At 42.0% G+C, this 20,673-nt stretch overlaps 1 protein-coding gene across 1 annotated transcript in view; it reads left to right on the top strand.

Annotated features, from left to right (window-relative positions):
* Positions 1-20,392, top strand: part of camk4 (calcium/calmodulin-dependent protein kinase IV) — a 145,482-nt gene extending 125,090 nt beyond the window's left edge. Inside the window, exons 10-11 of the mRNA XM_060844433.1 lie at positions 10,281-10,433; positions 19,936-20,392. Of these exons, the coding sequence (XP_060700416.1) occupies positions 10,281-10,433; positions 19,936-20,268 (486 nt within the window). The 3' untranslated portion in view covers positions 20,269-20,392. The remainder of the gene's footprint in view (positions 1-10,280; positions 10,434-19,935) is intronic.
* The last annotated feature ends 281 nt before the right edge of the window (positions 20,393-20,673 follow it).

Raw genomic sequence — 20,673 nt, forward strand, 5'->3', positions numbered from 1 at the left:
CTTCTGCTTTTTATGTACAGGTCATACCTGGGCAAGTTTGTCTCTTATTGTGGTGGTCGTAGCCTGACATTTGTGTGGTTCAAATTTTACTTGCCACCTTCAGCCCAAGCCTGAATATTGTCCACATCTTGTTGCATTTGAACATGGACTGCTTTAGTATCTGAGGAGTGAGTGGTACTGAACATTGTGCAATCATTGGTGAACATCTCTCCTCCTCCAGAAGAGGCTCCTCCTCCAGTGATTTGTTTAATCATCCATTACCATTCATGACTGGATGTGGCAGGACTGCAGAGCCTCGATCTGATCAGTTGGTAATGGGATTGCTTAGCTCTGTCTGTCACTCGTTGCTTATGCTGTTTGCATGTAAGTAGGCCTGTTTGGTAGCTTCACAGGGTTGACTCCTCTCTTCAGGTATGTCTGTTGTGCTCCTGGCATGCCCTCCTGCACTCTCTGTTGAACCAGGGTTGATCCCCTGGCTTGATGGTAATGGCTGCGTGGGGGATATGGGCCATGAAGTGACAGGTTGAGCTGGAGTACAATTGTGCTGCTGTTGATGGTCCACAGTGCCTCATGGATTTCCAGTCTTGAATTGCTAGTTCTGTTCAAAACCTGTACAATTTAGTGCACTGATAATGCCACACAACACGATGGAGGTTATTCTCAATGTGAAGGTAGGACTTCATCTCCACAAAGATTCTATGGTGGTCGCTCTTACCAATACTGTCATGGACAGGTGAAACTGCAGCTGGCTGATTGGTAAAGATGTGGTTTTCCGTTTTGTTGATTCCCTCACCCACTGCTGCAACCTCCGTCTAGCAGCCTTGTCCTTTAGGGCCTGAACAACTCTATCAGTAGCACTGTTGGTAATAAACATTGAAATAACCCCGAACTGAAAAATGTGTTGCTGGAAAAGTGCAGCAAGTCAGGCAGCATCCAAGGAGCAGGAGAATCGATGTTTCAGGCATAAGCCCTTCAATGTTCCTTGGATGCTGCCTGACCTGCTATGCTTTTCCAGCAACACATTTTTCAGCTCTGATCTCCAGCATCTGCAGTCCTCACTTTCTCCTAATTGAAATAACCCACCCTGACTATGTTTTGTGCTGTGCTTCCTCTAACTATTGTCCAACATGGAAGAGTAACCAATTCATCAGATGAGGCGGGACTGTTTATGGGAATCAGCAGGATGTCTCCTTGCCCATGTTTAATCTGAAGCCACAAGACTTAGATTAAATAGATAGATTACTAACAGTGTGAAAACAGGCCCTTCGGCCCAACAAGTCCACACCACCCCTCTTAAAAGCAACCCACCCAGACCCATTCCCCTACATTTACCCCGTCACCTCACACTACAGGCAATTTAACATGGCCAGTTCACCTAACCTGCACATCTTTGGAGGGTGGGAGGAAACCCATGCAGACACGGGGAGAATGTGCAAACTCCACACCGACAGTTGCCCAAGGCGGGAATTGAACCCAGTGCTAACCACTGTGCCACTTCATGGGTTCTGGAATCAGTGTTGAGGAATCCCTGGGCAATTCCCTCCCAATCTGTGCTGATAGGTCAGGACATATCCCAAACTGGTGATAGTGGGGTCTGGGATATTGTCTAAAAGTCTATTCACAGATTCATACCTTTATCAGGCATTGCTTGACTAGCCTGTAAGACAGCTCTCCCAATTTTGGCACTAGCCCTGAGATGTTAGTAAGGAAGACTTTGCAGGGTCGACGGGGTTGTTTCTGCCATTGTCTTTTATGGTGCCTAGGTCGATGTCAGCTGATCCATCCAGTTTCATTTCTTTGTAGCAATTGGTACAACTGAATGACTTGCTAGGCCATTTCAGAATGCAGTTGAGTCAACTATATTGCTGTGGGTCTGGAGTCATATTTTGGCCAGCTAAGGATGACAGATTTCTTTCCTTGAAGGACAAAAGTGAACCAGATGGGTTTGTTGGACAATCAACAATGGTTTCATGGTCATCAGTAGGTTCTAAATTCAAATTTCACCATCAACTGTGATGGATTCTGTTGGGTCCCCCAAACAGGAGCTGTGATTCTGGATTAATAGTCGCAATAATACCACTAGGCCATCGCCTCCCCCCTACCTTTGAGCAAGGAGGTCTGCGTTCAAGTTGCATTTGCTCTGGAGGTATGTAATAACATCAGAGAACAGGTTACTTAGAAAATGTAAACAAAGGTCATGTGCTAGAAAGCTCTTCTGACACATGAGTAGTTTCCATACCTCTGAGCTAGGAGGCTAGGGTACAAATCCCAGAGTTGTGTCATTTTCTGGGGAGGATGGGGGGGAGGCTCAATTAGGAAGGGCACAGTAAGCTAGTGTTTATAGTAAACAAAGACAGAAATGAACAGTTTTTGGAAAGACAAACCAACTCTTGCTTTGGGATGTGCATGAGTAGCAGTTTGACAAGTGGGTCAAAAGAATACAGTTAAAGCTTTGCACAGTAGTATTCTATGTTTAGCTAGATTGCGGATATTCATGTCTAACAATAACAAAGAAAATTCTGATCAACAGTACTGTAACTCCATTGTTGTGCATTAATTCCACAATCCATTGCTTTAAGAAATGAAATTGAGAACTAAATTTCAGGCATTAATGTAATTCTGTGGCATAAATTATAAATGATTATTGGATTCTTCACACTATCTATGCTGTGGAGCTTGGGTTACATACGCCTGATAGATTTGAGGGTTTGGATTTAAGTAAAGAATTAATAATGACTGGGAGTGAGGCATAAGACAGTAACAGACACATGTTTTGCTTACACTATATCTAACCTAAATACTAATATATGCAGATTTGAATGCATTCTCAAATGCCACTTAATTATTTTTTGTTCTTGAGTATCAATCCCCTTTTAAAATTTTCCTTTTCCTTAGGACTTCATGAATAATGTGCCATCTCTATTGAGCAGGTGAGCATCCTGTTCCTAGGTTCAAAAGTCATGTGTGTTTAAGCAAATCTAGGTGATATGGGGAAATGGCAGTCTTTAATCTGTTCTTTCCCTCTGTGACACAATTGAGACCATTAACTAATAGTGAAGGAGGAGCTGGGCATGAAAGAAGTAGAAGTAGATCTCTTGTGGTAATGCCTCTACCCCTGGACTGATGGTGTAAATAAGAAAAAACTATCCTTAACTAGTAAAGAACATCCTGCTTATGTGTTCACGACACTTGTTAGAGAAAACTATCTTTCAAGACTATATTCTTCACAATCTTTCAGGCACATATGAAACAGATCTTTGCAAACTGTTTGGAGGAGGAAGAACTATTTAGGAATCAATGTTTGTTGAATTCTGCATTTACTACAATTTTAAATAATAAATTGTTACAAGGCACATTTAAAGGTTAACTTGCCCTATTGTCATATATCTATTATGCTAAGAAATTATGCATTTTAGGAAGAAAACTATTCAATCCTCAGTAGTGTTGAAAGGATGTGTGCTGTATGAAGAAAACCATGCCGGATGTCACCATTTATATATCCTGATGGTAAGTATGTGATAATTGTGCGTATTTGCCATTTAAGGATATTTTCTGCTTTGACAGATGGTAATTTAGCTCCATAAATAACTGGATGTAGGTTTGCTCGCTGAGCTGGAAAGTTTGGTTTCAAATGTTTCATCACCATACTAGGTAACATCATCAGTGAGTCTTCAGATGAGCACTGGTGGTATGGTGTACTTTTTATTTGTGTTTAGGTTTCCTTGGATTGGTGACGTCATTTCCTGTGGTATTGTCATTTCTTATGGTGATGCCATTTCCTGTTCTTTTTCTCAGGGGGTGGTAAATGAGATCCAAGTTGTTGTGTTTGTTGTTAGAGTTCCAGTTGAAATGCCATGCTTCTAGGAATTCTCGTGCATGTCTCTGTTTGGCTTGTTCTAGGATGGATGTATTGTCCCAATCGAAGTGGTGTCCTTCCTCATTTGTATATAAAGATACTAGTGAGAGTAGGTCATGTCTTTTTGTGGCTACTTGATGTTCATGTAACTTGGTGGCTAGCTTTCTACCTGTTTGTCCAATGTAGTGTTTGTTACAGTTCTTGCAAGGTTTTTTGTAATTAGTTTTATTTGTTGTCTGTATAGGGTCTTTCAAGTTCATTAGCTGCTGTTTTAGTGTGTTGGTGGGTTTATGGGCTACCATGATGCCAAGAGGTCTGAGTAGTCTGGCAGTTATTTCCAAGATGTCTTTGATGTAGGGAAGAGAGGCTAGGGCTTCTGGACGTGTTCTTTACATACATTTGAGGAAGGATGCCACTTCAACTTGGACAACACATCCATCCTAGGACAAGCCAAACAGAGACATGTGCAAGAATCCCTAGAAGCATGGCATTCCAACCAGAACTCTATCAACAAACACATTGACTTGGATCCCATTTACCACCCACTGAGAAAAAGAACAGGAAATGACAAAACCACAGGAAACAACATCGCTACCCAAGGAAACCTAAACACAAACAAAAAGCGGGCCATACCACCAGTGTTTCATCTGGAGGCTCACTGATGATGTTACCTAGTATGGTGCTGAAACATCTGAAACCAAACCTTCCAGCTCAGCGAGCAAACTTACATCTGGAACCTCAACCTGAACTTCCTACCATAGATAACTAGCAGTTCAGATGGTCGCCCTGCTATAGGAACGATATTGTTAAATTGGCATGGGTGCAGAAAAGATTTACAAGGAGGTTACTGGGACTAGAGGGTATAAGTTATAAGGAGAGACTGGTTTCTCCTGGAGTGTAGAAGGTTGACGGGTGACCTTACAGAGGCTTATAAAATTATGAGGGGCATGGATAATGTGAATAGTAAAGGTCTTTTCCTAGGGTAGGGGTATTCAGAACCAGAGACATAATTTTAAGATGGGAAAGGAAAGATTTAAAAGGATCTGGGGGGCAACTTTTTCACACAGAGTGGTTCGTGTTTGGACTGAAATGCCAGAGGAAGTGGTAAATGCAGGTATAGTTACAACATTTAAAAGACATCTGGAAAGGTACATGAATAGAAAAGGTTTAGAGGGATATGGGTCAAGTGGGACCACTTTAGTTTGAGAAACCTAATCGGCATGTACAAGTTGGACCGAATGGTCTGGTTCCATGCTTTTTGACACTATGGCAGCCAGAGCAATGTGTAAATTTAAAAAGACCTTTAAAAATCTAATTCAGTGATTTGATAAGCGAAACAAAGAAACATATTCATGAAACCAGAAAAGTTTATAAATCCCCTCATTAATTGGGAAGGGAGGAGCATTCTACAAAAATAAACTCCATTAGTAGCCTCTTCAAAATGTCAATTACATTCTTCCAGATTCTGAAAGTCCAGTCTGAAGAGTTATTTCAAAACACTCACCTCAAACAGACTGGGAGAAAATGCTGTGTTCCAAACTGTCCACCATCCCCTCTCAATTCTTTTCAGTCTAGCTTCCATTCCTCTCACAAAACCAAGGTCAGAGTCACCAACGATAATTTTGCCTTTGATACATTATCCATCATCAGCAAATTGACATCAATATTTATGGTTGACTGCCAAATCTCTCTCCACTGTTCCTCTTACATGGTTCCATTTGTATGTTTTGTACCATTGCTTTATAACTCTGGTAATCCTCAGGGAGGTGGTGATGTCATGGGACTAGTAATCCAGAATCTGAAGTGAATATTCTTGGGGCATAGGTTCAAATCTCACTCTGCCTGATAGTGACATTTGAAATAAATATGAGTCTGGAATGATAAAAAAATCTAGTCTAATCGCAACTGTGTAATCCCTGTTGATTGCTGGAAAAACCAGTTTGATTCACTAATGTCTGCTCTGCCCTACGTGACTCCAGACCCACAGATATGTGCTTGACCTTTAACCATGCTCTGGGCAATTAGGATGGTCCTAATTGACCACCCAGCAACGCCCACATTCCCAAGAATAAATTCTTAAAAACAATGTATTTCTCTACATGTATACAGTTGCTTTGTATGGCCTATAGTACAGCCTTGAACACTACTTTATATGCACACTAAACATTATTCGTAAGTATTGTTTAGTTTTTATTAACGTGTTTACTGCATTCACCTTTACTTCTCTGTCACCACTCTCAAATCTGCAACTGTGACCATGCTGTCTGACTCACCATTGGCAAGAACAATGCTGTCTAGTTCAGCTATGGGTTAGCAATATTGACATGTAGTCCCCTAAAACATCTCTCTGTTTAGTTGTTTGCTCAGCGGTAGGCCCAGCTAGTGAGTAACATTAGTGTCTATTTTATTCTGAGCTGATCTGAGCTTCAAGGCCCTTATCCAATCCAACCTTGCCATAGCCAATTCCATTTTGACAATCATGTATGTTTATGTCTGTCCTCCCCTCATCCCATAGCCACTAAAATGCTCAATAATCTTTGTCAACATGAGAACTTTTAATGATCGCATTGCCCTTTTAAACATCATCCTACAGAAACTCCAATAATCTAGAACTTTCCCTTCAGCAGTGTATTCTTTTCACTCAACAGCTGTATCATCACCGACCTCCATTGGTTGCCAGTTCCAAATTGATCTTGAAATACCCAAAGTAGTCTAGCAATCTCTTGATGGACTTACTCTGTCTACTCTTCCTACATTTTTCACTGTCCTAGCTCTGAATTATGGGAAGAAGAAGCCTGCTGCAGGATTGACATGGGATGTCAAGCTAGGGAAAGAATGCGCTCCTCACGCCTTCCACATGTCTCCTCATTCCTTAGACTCATCCTTGGAGGGCATGACGCATTCAGTCAGTACCAGAGAAGAAGTCTACTTCCACGATGACAGCAGCAGGTGGCCACACCGCTTCACCATGCAGGCTGCTGCAAATGGTGACCATAAGAGTGTGGTGCTCAGGACCTGGATCCAGTGCCACATCCAAAAGGGTGAATATTGTAGACCATTCAGCTAAAAGCTACTACCATCTCGTTCCACCTTTGCAGCATGGCATTCCTCTCACTGAGTTACTTTCCTAGAATATACAAAGCATGCCTCTAACATCATCCTCAAGTTTTCATTTCAATAGACAACACTCAAATTCACTCTTGTCCTACTACCCTCTCATACATATTCTTCACAGCTATCTTCCTCAAATATTCATCCTCAATCCTCAGAAAAGAAGTTCACTTCTCTCACTCCTAACTCTGTCCTTTCTCCTTGTAGAAAAGAGTCTACAGTTCCAAGGACAGGTAACGAATTAGAGGCAGACTGCAACTATGGCCACACTGACTGCAGTGGAGGAAAGATTTTTGATCAGCAAAGTGGCATGATAATTATAGGAGATGGGATATGGTTTCAGAGGTCTGCTGACAGCACTAGATGATACATTGCTACTTGAAGCTTATTTGTTGCTCATGTTGAATTGATTAGACCAATACTGCACCTTTATTCTCATGATCTGCACAATGCTAACTTGGAACTCCACTTCCTATCAGCACTAATGTAAAAGGTTACAGAATTGAGACAAATAGGTCATTTTCAAGTTGGAAATGTGGGGTACCAGAAGGATCAGTGTTGGGGCCTCAACTATTTACAATTTATTTTACGGCTTGAATGAAAGTGCAGAGTGTAACAAAATTGCTGATGTTGAAAAGAAAGTTGGAAAACAAGTTATGTTATTATTGCTGTTGTTTAAAGGTTTAATTCCTGTTTCTCTTCTCCCACAGTGCAATGATGATCCTGATAGAGGGGAAGCCCAAAGAGTTCTCAGAGGAAGCACCATCACCTGACTCCTGTGTGTGCTCCACCACTGCAGCTCCAGACATCTCTGTGGGTACATCAACACAGATAGGTAGGGTAGCACATGGTGAAGAGCACTATACATGTGAGCGGGGCAGGAACTGGAAACAGAGTTAGCAGTGGAGAGTGCCTCTTGGAGGAGGACAGCGAACATTCAAAGTTCTGCTCAGCTAAATATCGATGCTGAGCCTGAGACATTGTTAAAAACAGGACCACTTGTGGAACAGCAACAGGAGATGTCTGTCCTTCTGCAGTATTTCTCGAGACTGTACATACCAATCTGCAGGTTATGGAGAAATCTATCTCTAATGTGTGCCATGTTGTCTCAGGCATGTGCACTGATTACCATCTCTGGTTTAAGGTTTGTCAATCTCCTGGAGAATCAGAAACAGTAAATTACTGAAAGCGTGCTAGTCGACACCAGTACCCTGCACACTCTGGTAAGTTTACAGAATACCTTGACAGCAAAATGCTACACTGTCATGCATCTAAGTGCACTCCTACTGTTGACTAGCAGAGGAGAGCAGGTAGGCTTTGAGAGAAAACAATGAGAAATGGCTAATGGGGACTCTTCTCTTACTGCTTCTACCTCTTAGCCTCTGCTGATCCCACCTTCTGAACCACAGGTGCAGACTTGATCAGACCATCATGCAGTCCAAAACAAAACAGATGCTGACCAGAGGCATGTTTTGGGTCACAGCAAGCAATCAAGCAGCCTGCCACTACTTCTCCTGAATTCACAGGGTAGCACTACATAGAAGTAATGGAAAGTATAAGAGGAAAGAGCCTTAATACCACAAAGGGATTCATTTGGGTGTTTATTGTAGTACTACTTTTGCATAAATGCTTTATTTCAAATGAAACAATGACTACAGGTATATATACACTATTCATTGAAATGGTCTTTGCTTTATTGTAACTCCAAGTTATCTTGGTCAGTTTCAGGTAAATGGGTCACCTTTAATGAGGAGGAAAAGCTTTGAATATGATGGCTGGCTGAATGACTGCAGGAATGTAGTCTGACAGATTGAGATGGAAAGCCAATTTGCAGACATGCTAGTCAACTTAAACATTGTCTTCTCATAATATTGCAGGCTTGTCTGTGTCTGCAAATGCCAAAAACACATCAGGATGCTTTTGTCAAGGATGCCAGATGTTTTTCAGCATCCTCTTGCACTAACTCCATTCCTCTCTGCAGCCACTGTGAAGTAAAGGGCCCAGCAAACCACAATAATTCTGGAATCCTTGGCATACTTTCTCCACCAGTAATACATATTGTGGACAAAATCCACTGCAGCAACTCACCAATGCTCCTTTGGCAGACCTGTATCTCACAAGGGCGAGGGCAAGAGATGCATGGGCACACCATCACCTACAAATTCCCCTCAAGTCACCCACCAAAATGTCATGGAATTATACTGCCATTTCTTTGCTGGGTCAAAATATTTTCTTCAACACCATGGGTGTCTTTACAACCCAAGGATTGCATCAATTCAAGAAGATAGCTCACCATCACCTTCTCAAGGAGAGTTACCTTTAGGCAATAAAGGCTCACCAAGCTAATGAGTATCACATCTCAAGAACAAATAAAACAAATTCCCAAGATCTCAAAACGTTTTAATCTCTGTCAATGTTTCTTTCCTCCTGTAGTCTTCAAGGTGTTTAAACATATTACTTAGTCAACACTTTCTCATTTATCTCACTCTCTGATACCCTTTTTTAAACTGGTGGTGTATGTACTAAGGGGATTGATCTTTCAGCTAGACATAATTAAAAACATGAAACTGGGAATTGCCAATTTAGTGCTTGGCCATTGCCTTTGTCCTTCATATAATACATCCGGCTCTGACTGAAAAGGAAGACTTTATGTAATGTGTGTGTTGCAGGACTGAGACATGTTGCAGGCGAAAGTGAGGACTGCAGATGCTGGAGAGTCAGAGTCGAAAATGGTGGCTCTGGAAAAGCACAGCAGGTCAGGCAGCATCTGAGGAGCAGGAGAGTCACGTTGGGCATAAACCCTTCATCAGGAATTGGGGGGGGGGTGTGAGAGGTAAGTAGGGAGCTGGGGGTGGGGCTGAGGGGAATGTAGGTGGGAAGGTGACAGGTGGATGTAGGTGGGGGATAATTGTGATAGGTTGATGGGGAGGGTGGAGTGGATAGGTGGGAAGGAAGATGGACAGTTAGGGCAGGTCAAGAGGGGAATGCTGAGTGGGAGGTTTGGATCTGGGATGAGGTGGGGATGCGAGATTTGGAAACCAGTGAAGTTCATGTTGATGCTGTGTGGTTGAAGGATCCCAAGGCGGAAGATGAGGCGTTCTTCCTCCAATTGGCAGGTGGCTTTGACATGGCATTGGAGGATGCCCAGGACTTGCATGTCCTTGGGGGAGTGTGAGGGGAGTTGAAGTGGTTGGCCTCAGGATGGTGAGGTTGTTTGGTGTGTCCCAGAGATGAGACATATTGTAGCTTCCTATTGCAAAAGTTGGTTAATTACTGAATATGTTTCTTGTTCTACGTCAAAATTTTCTTTCAGGTTAGAAAGTTAATTGTTTTGGATCCTAAGAAACGCCTGACTACCTATCAGGCCCTGCAACACCCCTGGGTAATAGGAAAAGCAGCAAATTTCATTCATATGGATAACGTGCAAAAGAAACTTCAGGAATTCAATGCTCGTCGCAAACTAAAAGTAAGAATCAATAAATCATAAAAGATAATATTTAGATACTACATTTCCGAGTTTTGTATCATCTGCAATCTTTGAAATGATGTCTGCTGAAACTGGAAACCTCAAGAATCTAAATGGAATTTGGGGTAAAACCCTAGGAATGGAGAATTTGTGAAAGTGGTGTCTGGAATGGTCTTGAAATGATTATTTCCACCCTATTTCTGACATATATTAACTATCTTGATATCAAAACCTAATGTAAACAAATCAAGTTGTTTTTTAAGGAAAGAACTCACATTTGTGCTGCCCTAAGGCAGTAAAGTGAAGTTTAGAATTATCAGGTCAGTCGTAATCCCATTCAATGGTGGAACAATATTGATGGGAGCACCACTATCTACAGGTTCCCCTTCAATCCACTCTCCATCCATACTCGGAAATATATTGCTACTTTTTCAATGTCGTTGTGGCAAATTTCCAGAACTCCCTCCGTAATGGCATTGTGGGTCTACTGACACCAAATAGAATGCAGCTCACCATCACCTTCTCAAAGGCAACCAGGGACGGGCAATAAATCTGTCGATTTTCCTGCTCCTCGGATGCTGCCTGACCTGCTGTGCTTTTCCAGCACCACTCTGATCTAAACCATGGGTAATAAATCCCCCAGCAAGCAATGTCCACATCCCCTGAATTAAAAAAACGTTAAGACAAAAGAGACACCTTATTGTGACAATGTTGTAGATTTAAGTTGTTTTGTCCTGGTTTCTTTTAAGAGAGAGATTGAACATGAGGTACTGAGTTGGCTGGTGAGACCACTTTTTAAAACAGCCTGAATGGGTATGGTCAGCTCTTACAGACCAGGATTTCTTGGTTTTAGTTTTTGAGTAACATCAGCTACTGGGGTCTCAACAGAGTTGGAAACTTCAGTGAATATCTCTTGGCTGCTACTCTTTCTGAATTTTCACTTGATGTTTTTTCATCCTGGATTGGAGAACTGTGTGTGAGAATCAGTGTCTGAACTTTCCTTTTTTGCCAAGGCACGTGTTTATGGGATGTTGCTATATTCGAACAGTTAATTAGTAATAGTTATTTATCTGTTATTCTGTTAAATTTTTCATTAGTGTTAAGTTATTCTAAATTTATCTTTCTTTGGTTAAGTACAGTGTTCAAAATTAATTGTTTAAAAATCTCACAACACCAGGTTACAGTCCAACAGGCTTATTTGGAAGTACAAGCTTTTGGAGCACTGCTCCTTGGTCAGGTGGCTAGTGGGGCAGGATCATAGGACACAGAATTTATAGTAAAAGATCAAAGTGTCATACAACTGATGTGATGTATTGAACAAACCTAGATTGCTGTTAAGTCTTTCTTAACTTAGAATGGGTTTCAGGTTTCGATTCATTAATGTATAAACCCCAGAACTTATTTCAAGTCACATTTCTGAGATAACTTAAGGTTTTATTTTTAAAAAGTGACATCCCAGCTCAGACAATGCATTAAAGGTGTGAGGTTAGAGTCTGTCTAAATTCCAACCTTGAGTCAGACTGGTTCTGTTTCCAAAGTAGAAATTGCCTACAGATAGTGTGCTTTTTGAACAAAATAAAATTTATCTGCTTATACAAATCTGCAAGTACAAATTCACCCCATAGACTTATACGAGTGTATGTGTGCATGTGAGGGAGTGAGAGAGTGTTTGTTTGGGAGAGAAGGAAATAGTGTGCACAAGTGTGGCAGAGCATATGCCTGTGAAAGGGTGTGAGTGGGGGGGGGGGGGGGGGGGGGAATGATGCTGTTGGTAGTGGGTGGGGATTGCCGTGTGTGTCTGAGAAAGATAGGATACCCTTCGTTTGTCCAGTACTTCCTGGGAGCAAAGAAACTAAGACATGTTCTTTGCAGTCTGCAACACATTATCAAAGAGGTTGAGCATCTTGCCAAGATCTTCCCTACGCCTCCGCTTCTCGCGTTTAAACAACTGCCAAACTTTAAATAGACCATGGTTTGCAGCAAACTGCCTAGCCTTCAGGACAACATGGATCACAACACCGTACAGCCGTGTCATGGCAACCACTGCAAGATGTGTCAGAGTGTCGATGTGGATACTACTATCACACATCGGTACACCACTCACCACCTGCATAGCGGGTGCTCATGTGACTCAGTCAACGTTGTCTATCATACACTGCAGGCAAGGATGTGCCAAGGCATGGTATACTGGCGAGACCAAGCAGATGCTACAACAACTGATGAATGAACACTGCACAACAATCGCCTGGCAGGGATGTTCCCTCCCAGTCAGGGAACACTTCAGTGGTTAAGGACAGTCGGCCTCGGATCTTCAGGTGTCTGTCCTCCAGACAGACTTAAGAATTCGCTACAACACAGTCGCCAAGCAGAGGCTAAATTTGGTACCCATTGGAATGGTCTCAAGTGGGATCTTGTGTTCATGTCACACTACAGGTGACCCGACTACACTAAACACACAGGTGGACACACACTCTTACACATGATCACACTCACATACTCATGCAGACCCTTTCTCATACAGATACATACACCCCCCCGCCCCCATATTCTCACTCTGTCACAAGCATATACTCTGTCACACACGCAGGGATACACACATATTCTTTCCCTCTAACAAGCATGCTCTCTCACTCCCTTACTGTCCCTAGTATGTGCGCTCAAGCACACACGCACACACATGTATAAATCTATGGGGTGAATTTGCACTTGCAGATTAGTATTTGCAGGTACATTATATTTATTCAAAAAGCACACAGTCTGTAGGTAGGCAGTCAGTCCATGCGACATTTTAAAAATTCCTACTTTGGAAGTAGAACTATTTTGACTCAAGTTTGGAATTTAGACAGACTCTAACCTCACACTTTAATGCATTGACTGAGCTGAGATGTTACCTTTTTTTTAATAAAACCTTAAATTATCTTGGGAATGTGACCTGAAAGAAGTTCTGGGACTTACATATTAATGAAACGAAACCTGAAACCCATTCTAAGTTATTAAAGGCCTAACAGCAATCTTGGTTTGTTCAATACATCACATCAGTTGTAAGACACTTTGATCTTTTACTATGAATTCTGTGTCCTACAATCCTGTCCCACTAGCCACCTGACAAAGGAGTTTCACTCCAAAAGCTTGTACTTCCAAATAAACCTGTTGGACTATAACCTGGTGTTGTGTGATTTTTGACTTTGTCCACCCCAGCCCAACGCTGGCACCTCCATATCACAAATTAATTGTGTTTTATTTAATGTCAAGTAGTTTACCTTACACCTGGGTTACAATATCGCATTACAACTGGAACAGACGCTTTACATTTGTCTTTAAAATAAGAAAAAGTTAAGGTCTGGGCTACCTTCTTAAAATGTTTTGAAGGAATCTGGTCTGATCTATCACATTATTTATGGAAGCAGATCACAGAATATTTACTGAATCCTTGCCCAGAATGGGTCGTTAATCTTTTGCAAAAAAGGTTGGACACTTTCATGTATTGAAGTTTAGAAACGTACCTGAAGAGGTTGACATGGTACATGTTGAAAGGATGTCTCCCCTTGTGGGTGAATTTAAAACTAAGGATCACTATTTAAAATAAAGGTTAGTCCATTTAAAAGAGAGACGAGGAAACTTATTTTCTCAGAGGGTTGTGAGTCTTTGGAACACTTCCTGGAAAAAACTGTGAAAACAGAGTTTGAAAGTGGAGGTAAATCTATTTTTGATAAGCAATGGAGTGAAATGTAATAAGGGAGGATGGAAATGTAATCAGATGAGGGATTATCTTATTGAATGTTGGAGCAGGCTCAAGAAGCCAAGTGGCCTACTTGTATTCCTAATTTTTATGTTCATAATATTTACAAAAAGAAAACATAATTAATTATTACAGTCAATGGCCTTTTATTATGAGGCTGAGATGTTGAATTGGCTTCTCCAATACAAGCATGTGCTGAAGCTGCATTGCTCTCATAATCTGAATAACCTAATTGACAGGAGACCAGCCCAATCAGAGGTGTTGAGTAGCATCAAGAGGCAGGTAGTATCTACCTGAAACCATTAACAAATGGAGGCAAAAGTCATGTTGGAGTCTGCTGCTGCCCTACCTATTAAAGCACCAGGGAATAACCTAGAGGTAGAATGAGGCAGTCTGTAGGCCCTTCAGCCTCTCAAGCCTACTCCATTCAATAAGATCATAGCTAATTTGATTGTTAACTCAACTCCACCTTCCCACCTATCCCTAGTAGCCTCTCACTCCTTACTTAAAAAGATTCTACATTTCTCTGCCTAAAAGCATTCAAAGATCCTTCTTCCACTACCTTTATAGCAAGAGAGTCTCACAACTTTCAAAGTTCTAGATTCTCTATCCTTTCAAGACCCCTCAGATTTGTATATGTTTCAGGCAAGTTGCCTTTTGCTCTTTGAAACTCCAGAAGATACAAGTCGGATCATTCAGGAGGCTGAGGGGGTGATACAGAACAGTTATTAGGAGGTAGTCACACCTAAGTTATATGATAAAGGTGGCTGGGTGACGGTCAGGAAAGGGAAAGGGAATAGGCAGACAGTACAGGGACCCCTGTGGCCGTTCCCCTCAGTAATAAGTATACTGCTGGGGGGGAGTGACATACCGGGGAAAGCCACAGCGGTCAGGTTTCTGGCACTGAGTCTGGCTCTGTGCCTAGAAGAGAAGGGGGAGAATAGGAGAGTGATAGTGATTGGAGATTCAATGGTAAGAGGAACAGACAGGGGATTCTATTGTCACAAATGTAACTCTAGGTGGTATGTTGCCGCCCAAGTGCCAGGATCAGGAATGTCTCGGATCGAGCCTACAGGATTCTTAAGGGGAAGAGAGAACAGCAAGAAGTCATGGTACACATCGGTATCAATAACAGAGTTAGGGAAAGGACATGAAAAGCGAATATAAGGATTTGGCTTGGAAGCTAGAAGGTAGGATGAGCAGAGTAGTAATCTCAAGATTGCTACCGGTGCCATGGGCTAATAAGGCTAGGAACAGAGAGCGAGTGCAAATGAGCATGTGGCTACAAGGCTGGTGTAGGAGGGAGGGCTTCAGATATGTGGATCATTGGAATAGCTTCTAGAAAACATTGTACCTGTACAAGGAAGACGAGTTGCACCTGAACTGGAGGAGCACCAGTATTAGATTAGATTTTGTTTTCTATTAGATTACTTACAGTGTGGAAACAGGCCCTTCGGCCCAACAAGTCCACACCAATCCTCCGAAGAGCAACCCACCCAGACCCACTCCCCTACATTTACCCCATCATCTAACACTACGGGTAAGTTAGCATGGCCAATTCACCTAACCTGCACATTTTTGGACTGTGGGAGGAAACCGGAGCACCCAGAGGAAACTCACACAGACACGGGGAGAATGTGCAAACTCCACACACAGACAGTTGCCTGAGGTGGGAATTGAACCTGGGTCTCTGGCGCTGTGAGACAGCAGTACTAACCACTGTGCCACCATGTAGCCCATAACCTGCTGAGAGGTTTGCTAGAGCTCTTCAGGAGGGTTTAAATTAGATTGGCAGGACGGTGGGAACCAGAGCTATGGATCAGATGATGGAATAGGTAGTGAACAGCCAGATACATCGTGAAGACAATCTATTAGGAGGGATAGACAGTTGATAGGGCAAAGGTGCAGTCAGTGTGATGGATTCAAGTGTGTCTATTTTAATACAATAAGTATCGGAATAATGGTGACGAACGTAGAGCATTGATCAGTACTTGGAACTATGATATTGTGGCCATTATAGAGACTTGGATAGAACAGGGGCAGGAATGGTTATTGGATGTTTCAGGGTTAGATGTTTCAAAAGGAATGGCGGGGAAGTAAATTTATTGCTATTCAAGGATAGTATCACAGCTGCAGAAAGGGAGGTTGTCAAGGCGGGTTTGTCTACAGAGTCAGTATGGCCGGAAGTCAGAAACAGGAAAGGTCTGTCACTTTATTGGGAGTTTTCTACACATCCCTCAATAGCAACAGAGACATGGAAGAACAGATTGGGAGGCAGATTTTGGAAAGGTGCAGAAGTAACAGGGTTGTTGTCATGGGTTGGAACCTCCTTAGTTCATATAATTTGGATGGAGCAGTTTTTGTCAGGTGTGACCATGAAGGGTTCCAGATTCACTAAGTAGATAACCTGACTAGAGGAGAGGCCATTTTGAATTTGGTGCTTGGCACCAGATCTCTCAGTGGGAGAGCATCTCAGTAATTGTGATCACAACTCTCTGACCTTTACTATAGTCATGGAGAAGAATAGGAGCAGATGGTATGAGAAAGTATTTAATTGGGGGAGCAGGAATTACAATGCTATTGGGCAGGAACTGGGGTGGCTTAAATTGGCAACAGATGTTCTCGGGGAATGCACAACAGAAATGTGAGGAGCACTTGTTGATAGTGATGGACAGGTTTGTCCCACTGAGGCACATGGTAGGTTGAAAGAACTGTGGGTGACAAGGGATATGGAACATCTAGTCAAGAGGAAGAAGGAAGCTTACTTAGAGTTTAGGAGGCAAGGATCAGACAGGGTTCCAGAGGGTTACAAAGGAGGGTTACTAGGTAGGAGAAAGTGAGGTCTGCAGATGCTGGAGATCAGAGCTGCAAGTGTGTTGCTGGAAAAGCGCAGCAGGTCAGGCAGCATCCAAGGAACAGGAAATTCGACGTTTCGGGCATAAGCCCTTCATCAGGAATCCTCGAATTTCCGAATTCCGAAACGTCGAATTTCTTGTTCCTTGGATGCTGCCTGACCTGCTGCGCTTTTCCAGCAACACATTTTCAGCAGGGTTACTAGGTAGTCAGGAAGGAACTGAAGAATGGACTTAGGAGAACGAGAAGGGGGCATGAAAAAGCTTTAGCAGGTCATATTAAGGAAAATCGTAAGGCATTCTACACTGACGTGAGGAACAAGAGGATAGCCAGAGTGAGGGTGGAGCTGATCCAGGATAGTGGAGGGAACTTGTGCCTGGAGTCAGAGCAGGTAGGAGAGGTCCTCAATTAATATTTTACTTCAGCATTCACTACTGACAGGGACCTTGATGTTTGTGAGGACAGCATGAAACAGGCTGCTATGTTTGAACAAGTTGATGTTAAAAAGGAGAATGTGCTGGAAATTTTATAAAATATGAGGATAGATAAGTCCCCTGGGCTAGATGGAATATACCCAAGGTTCCTACAGGAAGCAAGGAAAGACATTGCTGTACCTTTGATGATGAATTTTGCATCCTCACTGTCCACGGGAGTAGTGCCAGATGATTGGAGGATAGCAAATGTTATTCCCTTGTTCAAGGAAGGGAATCAGGATAATCCTGGGAACTACAGACCAATCAGTCTTACATAACTAGTGGGCAAATCATTGGAGAGGATTTTGAGAGAGAGGATTTATGATTACTTGGAAACCCATAGCTTGATTAGAGATAGCATGGTTTTGTGAAGGGCAGGTCATACCTCACAAACCTTATTGAATTCTTTGAAGATGTGACAAAACACATTGACGAAGGTAGAGCAGTGAATGTGGTGTACATGGATTTTAGCAAGGTATTTGATAAGGTTCCCAATGGTAGGCTCATTCAGAAAGTCAGGAGACATGGGATACAGGGAAATCTGGCTGTCTGGATACAGAATTGGCTGGCCCATAAAAGACAAAGGGTGGTAGCAGCTGGAAAGTATTCAGCCTGGCGCTTGGTGACCAGTGGGAGCTGTTCTGGGTGCTTTCTCTTTGTGACTTTTATAAATTACTTGGATGAAGAAGTGGAAGGGTGGGTTAGTAAGTTTGCCAGTGACAGGAATGTTGGTGGAGTGGTGGATAGTTTGGAAGGCTGTTGGAGGTTACAATGGCGCATTGACAGGATGCAGAACTAGGCTGGTAAGTGGCAGATGGAGTTCAACCAGGAAAAGTGTGAAGCAATTCACTTTGGAAGGTCGAATTTGAATGCAGAATACAGGGTTAAAGGCAGGATTCTTGGCAGTGTGGAGGAACAAAGGGATCTGGGATCCATGTCAATAGATCCCTCAGTTTTGCCACCCACATTGATAGGGTTGTTAAGAAAACATATGGTCTGTTGGCTTTCATTTGCAGGAGAATTGAGATTAAGAGCCGCAAGATTATGATGCAGCTCTTTAGAGCCCTGGCTAGACCATACTTGGAATATTGTGTTCGGTTATGGTCACCTCATTATAGGAAGGGTATTGAAGCTATAGAGAGGGTGCACAAGGGATTTACCAGGATGCTGCTTGCATTGGAGGGCAGGTCTTATGAAGAAAGGTTGAGAGAGTTGGGGCTTTTCTCATTGGAGCAAAGAAGGGTGTACAAGATGATGAGAGGCCTAGATAGAGTGGATAGCCAGAGCCTTTTTCCCAGGATGGAAATGGCTATAACAAGGGGGCATAATTTTAAGGTGATTGAAATAAAGTTTAGGGGAGATGGCAGAGGTCTGTTCTTTACACAGAGAGTGGTGAGTGCATGGAATGCACTTCCAGTGGTGGTGGTAAAGGCAGATACATTAGGTACATTTAAGCGACTCTTGGATAGGCAGATGAAAAATAGTACAATGAGGGATATGTAGGTTAGTTTGATCTTAGAGTAGGATAAAAGGTCGGCACAACATTGAGGACTGTGCTGTACTGTTCTATGTTCTATGTCGTCTGTCCAATGTCTCCCCATAAGACAACCTGCCCATTCCACATATTTGTCTGGTAAATCTTTACTGAACCATCTCCAAGACATTTAACATGCTTCCTTAAATAAGGTGACAATTACTGTGCACAGTACTAGTGGCCTGTACAACTGAAGCATAATCTCCCTGTAGCACACCACTTATTTCATCTTGTCAACCTGTAAAAGATCCATTTACATTTACTCTCTGTTTCTCATTAGCCAACAAATCTGTCCATGCCAGTATGCTATAGCATACACCTTGAGCATTTATTTTCAAACATAATCTTTGTGCCAACTTGTTGGGTGCGTTTTGGAAATTAAAGTACAATAAATACTTTGCTATTCATATGTTATCCTGAGCACCTGTTACCTCCTCTTTAAACTCCACTAGATTGATTAAACATGATTTCTCTTTCACAAAACCATGTTGACCTTGTCTGATTACTTGAAGTTACCCAAGTGCCTATCAACAATAATCTCTGACATTTTTTCTATGACAGTTGTTAAGCTAACTGGCCTGCAGATTCCTTTATTTTGACTCTCTTCTTAGATAAAGGAGTTACTCTAAATTGCTGGATAAAATAAAATATTAAAATTATATCTGGAACGAAGAAACTAACCCCTGAACAATTCCTTTAAAGCATGTTCCCAATATTTCTTATTTCAGGTTTCCAACATTGCTGTATTTTAGTTTTCAAGTAAATGCAAAATGAATTCCTCTTTTTTTCACATTATTGTATCAAATGTGGTGAAAGAATATTCTAGTAATTTTTATGTCACCTTGTATTACATATTTAATATGTCATCATACAGTAAATGAATTAATGTTTTCTGTTCAACAGGCTGCTGTAAAAGCTGTGGTGGCATCTAGTCGCCTTGGAAATACCAATAGCCAGAATAACATTGAAAATAGCAGCACTGATCCCAATGATTCATCGTTCTCGCAGAACATAGCAGTGGAAAATGAAAACAGTCAAGATTTACAAAAAACAGTGGAAGATGATGTGAATCAACACACTGGTGATGTTAACACTGCTAATCCTGGTAATGGCAGCAGTGATGTCAGTGCTGATACCAACACTGGTGAAGCCTCCAGTGATATCAGTGCTGATACCAACACTGGGGAAGCCACCAGTGATGTCAGCAGTGGTGAAATCACCATGTTAGACACATAGGAAAGGTCAAAGGAAACACTGCAAGAATAAGAATTCCCTGATGATATATACAAGAATGGGGTGTTTTTCAGGAACTGGGAATTCTGTGCAGTCTTTCTTAGAAGTGTTATCATACAGAAAAGCAGAACCAGCATTACAATTTATCTTTGAGTGCAGGTTTTTAAAAAAAACCCAGTTTTATTGTCCCAGTTGTTTAAACTGTATGCTGTGCATGAGAGGCCAGCGGTGTAGCTTTTGTGTTGGTTTAATAATGGCTGTTAATTGATGTACAGGCTTGTAATGATGAAAGTTTCACTGTATTTTCTTGCATGCAATTACCTCATAAAAACAGTTTGAATGGCTTGTATGGTCTGAAGCCTGAATGGCTTGTATAGTTCAAGTTTCATAAGCTTTCAGTTGAATCTC

The sequence above is a fragment of the Hemiscyllium ocellatum genome, chromosome 2 (assembly GCF_020745735.1).
Source record: "Hemiscyllium ocellatum isolate sHemOce1 chromosome 2, sHemOce1.pat.X.cur, whole genome shotgun sequence".
NCBI classification, from domain to species: domain Eukaryota; kingdom Metazoa; phylum Chordata; class Chondrichthyes; order Orectolobiformes; family Hemiscylliidae; genus Hemiscyllium; species Hemiscyllium ocellatum.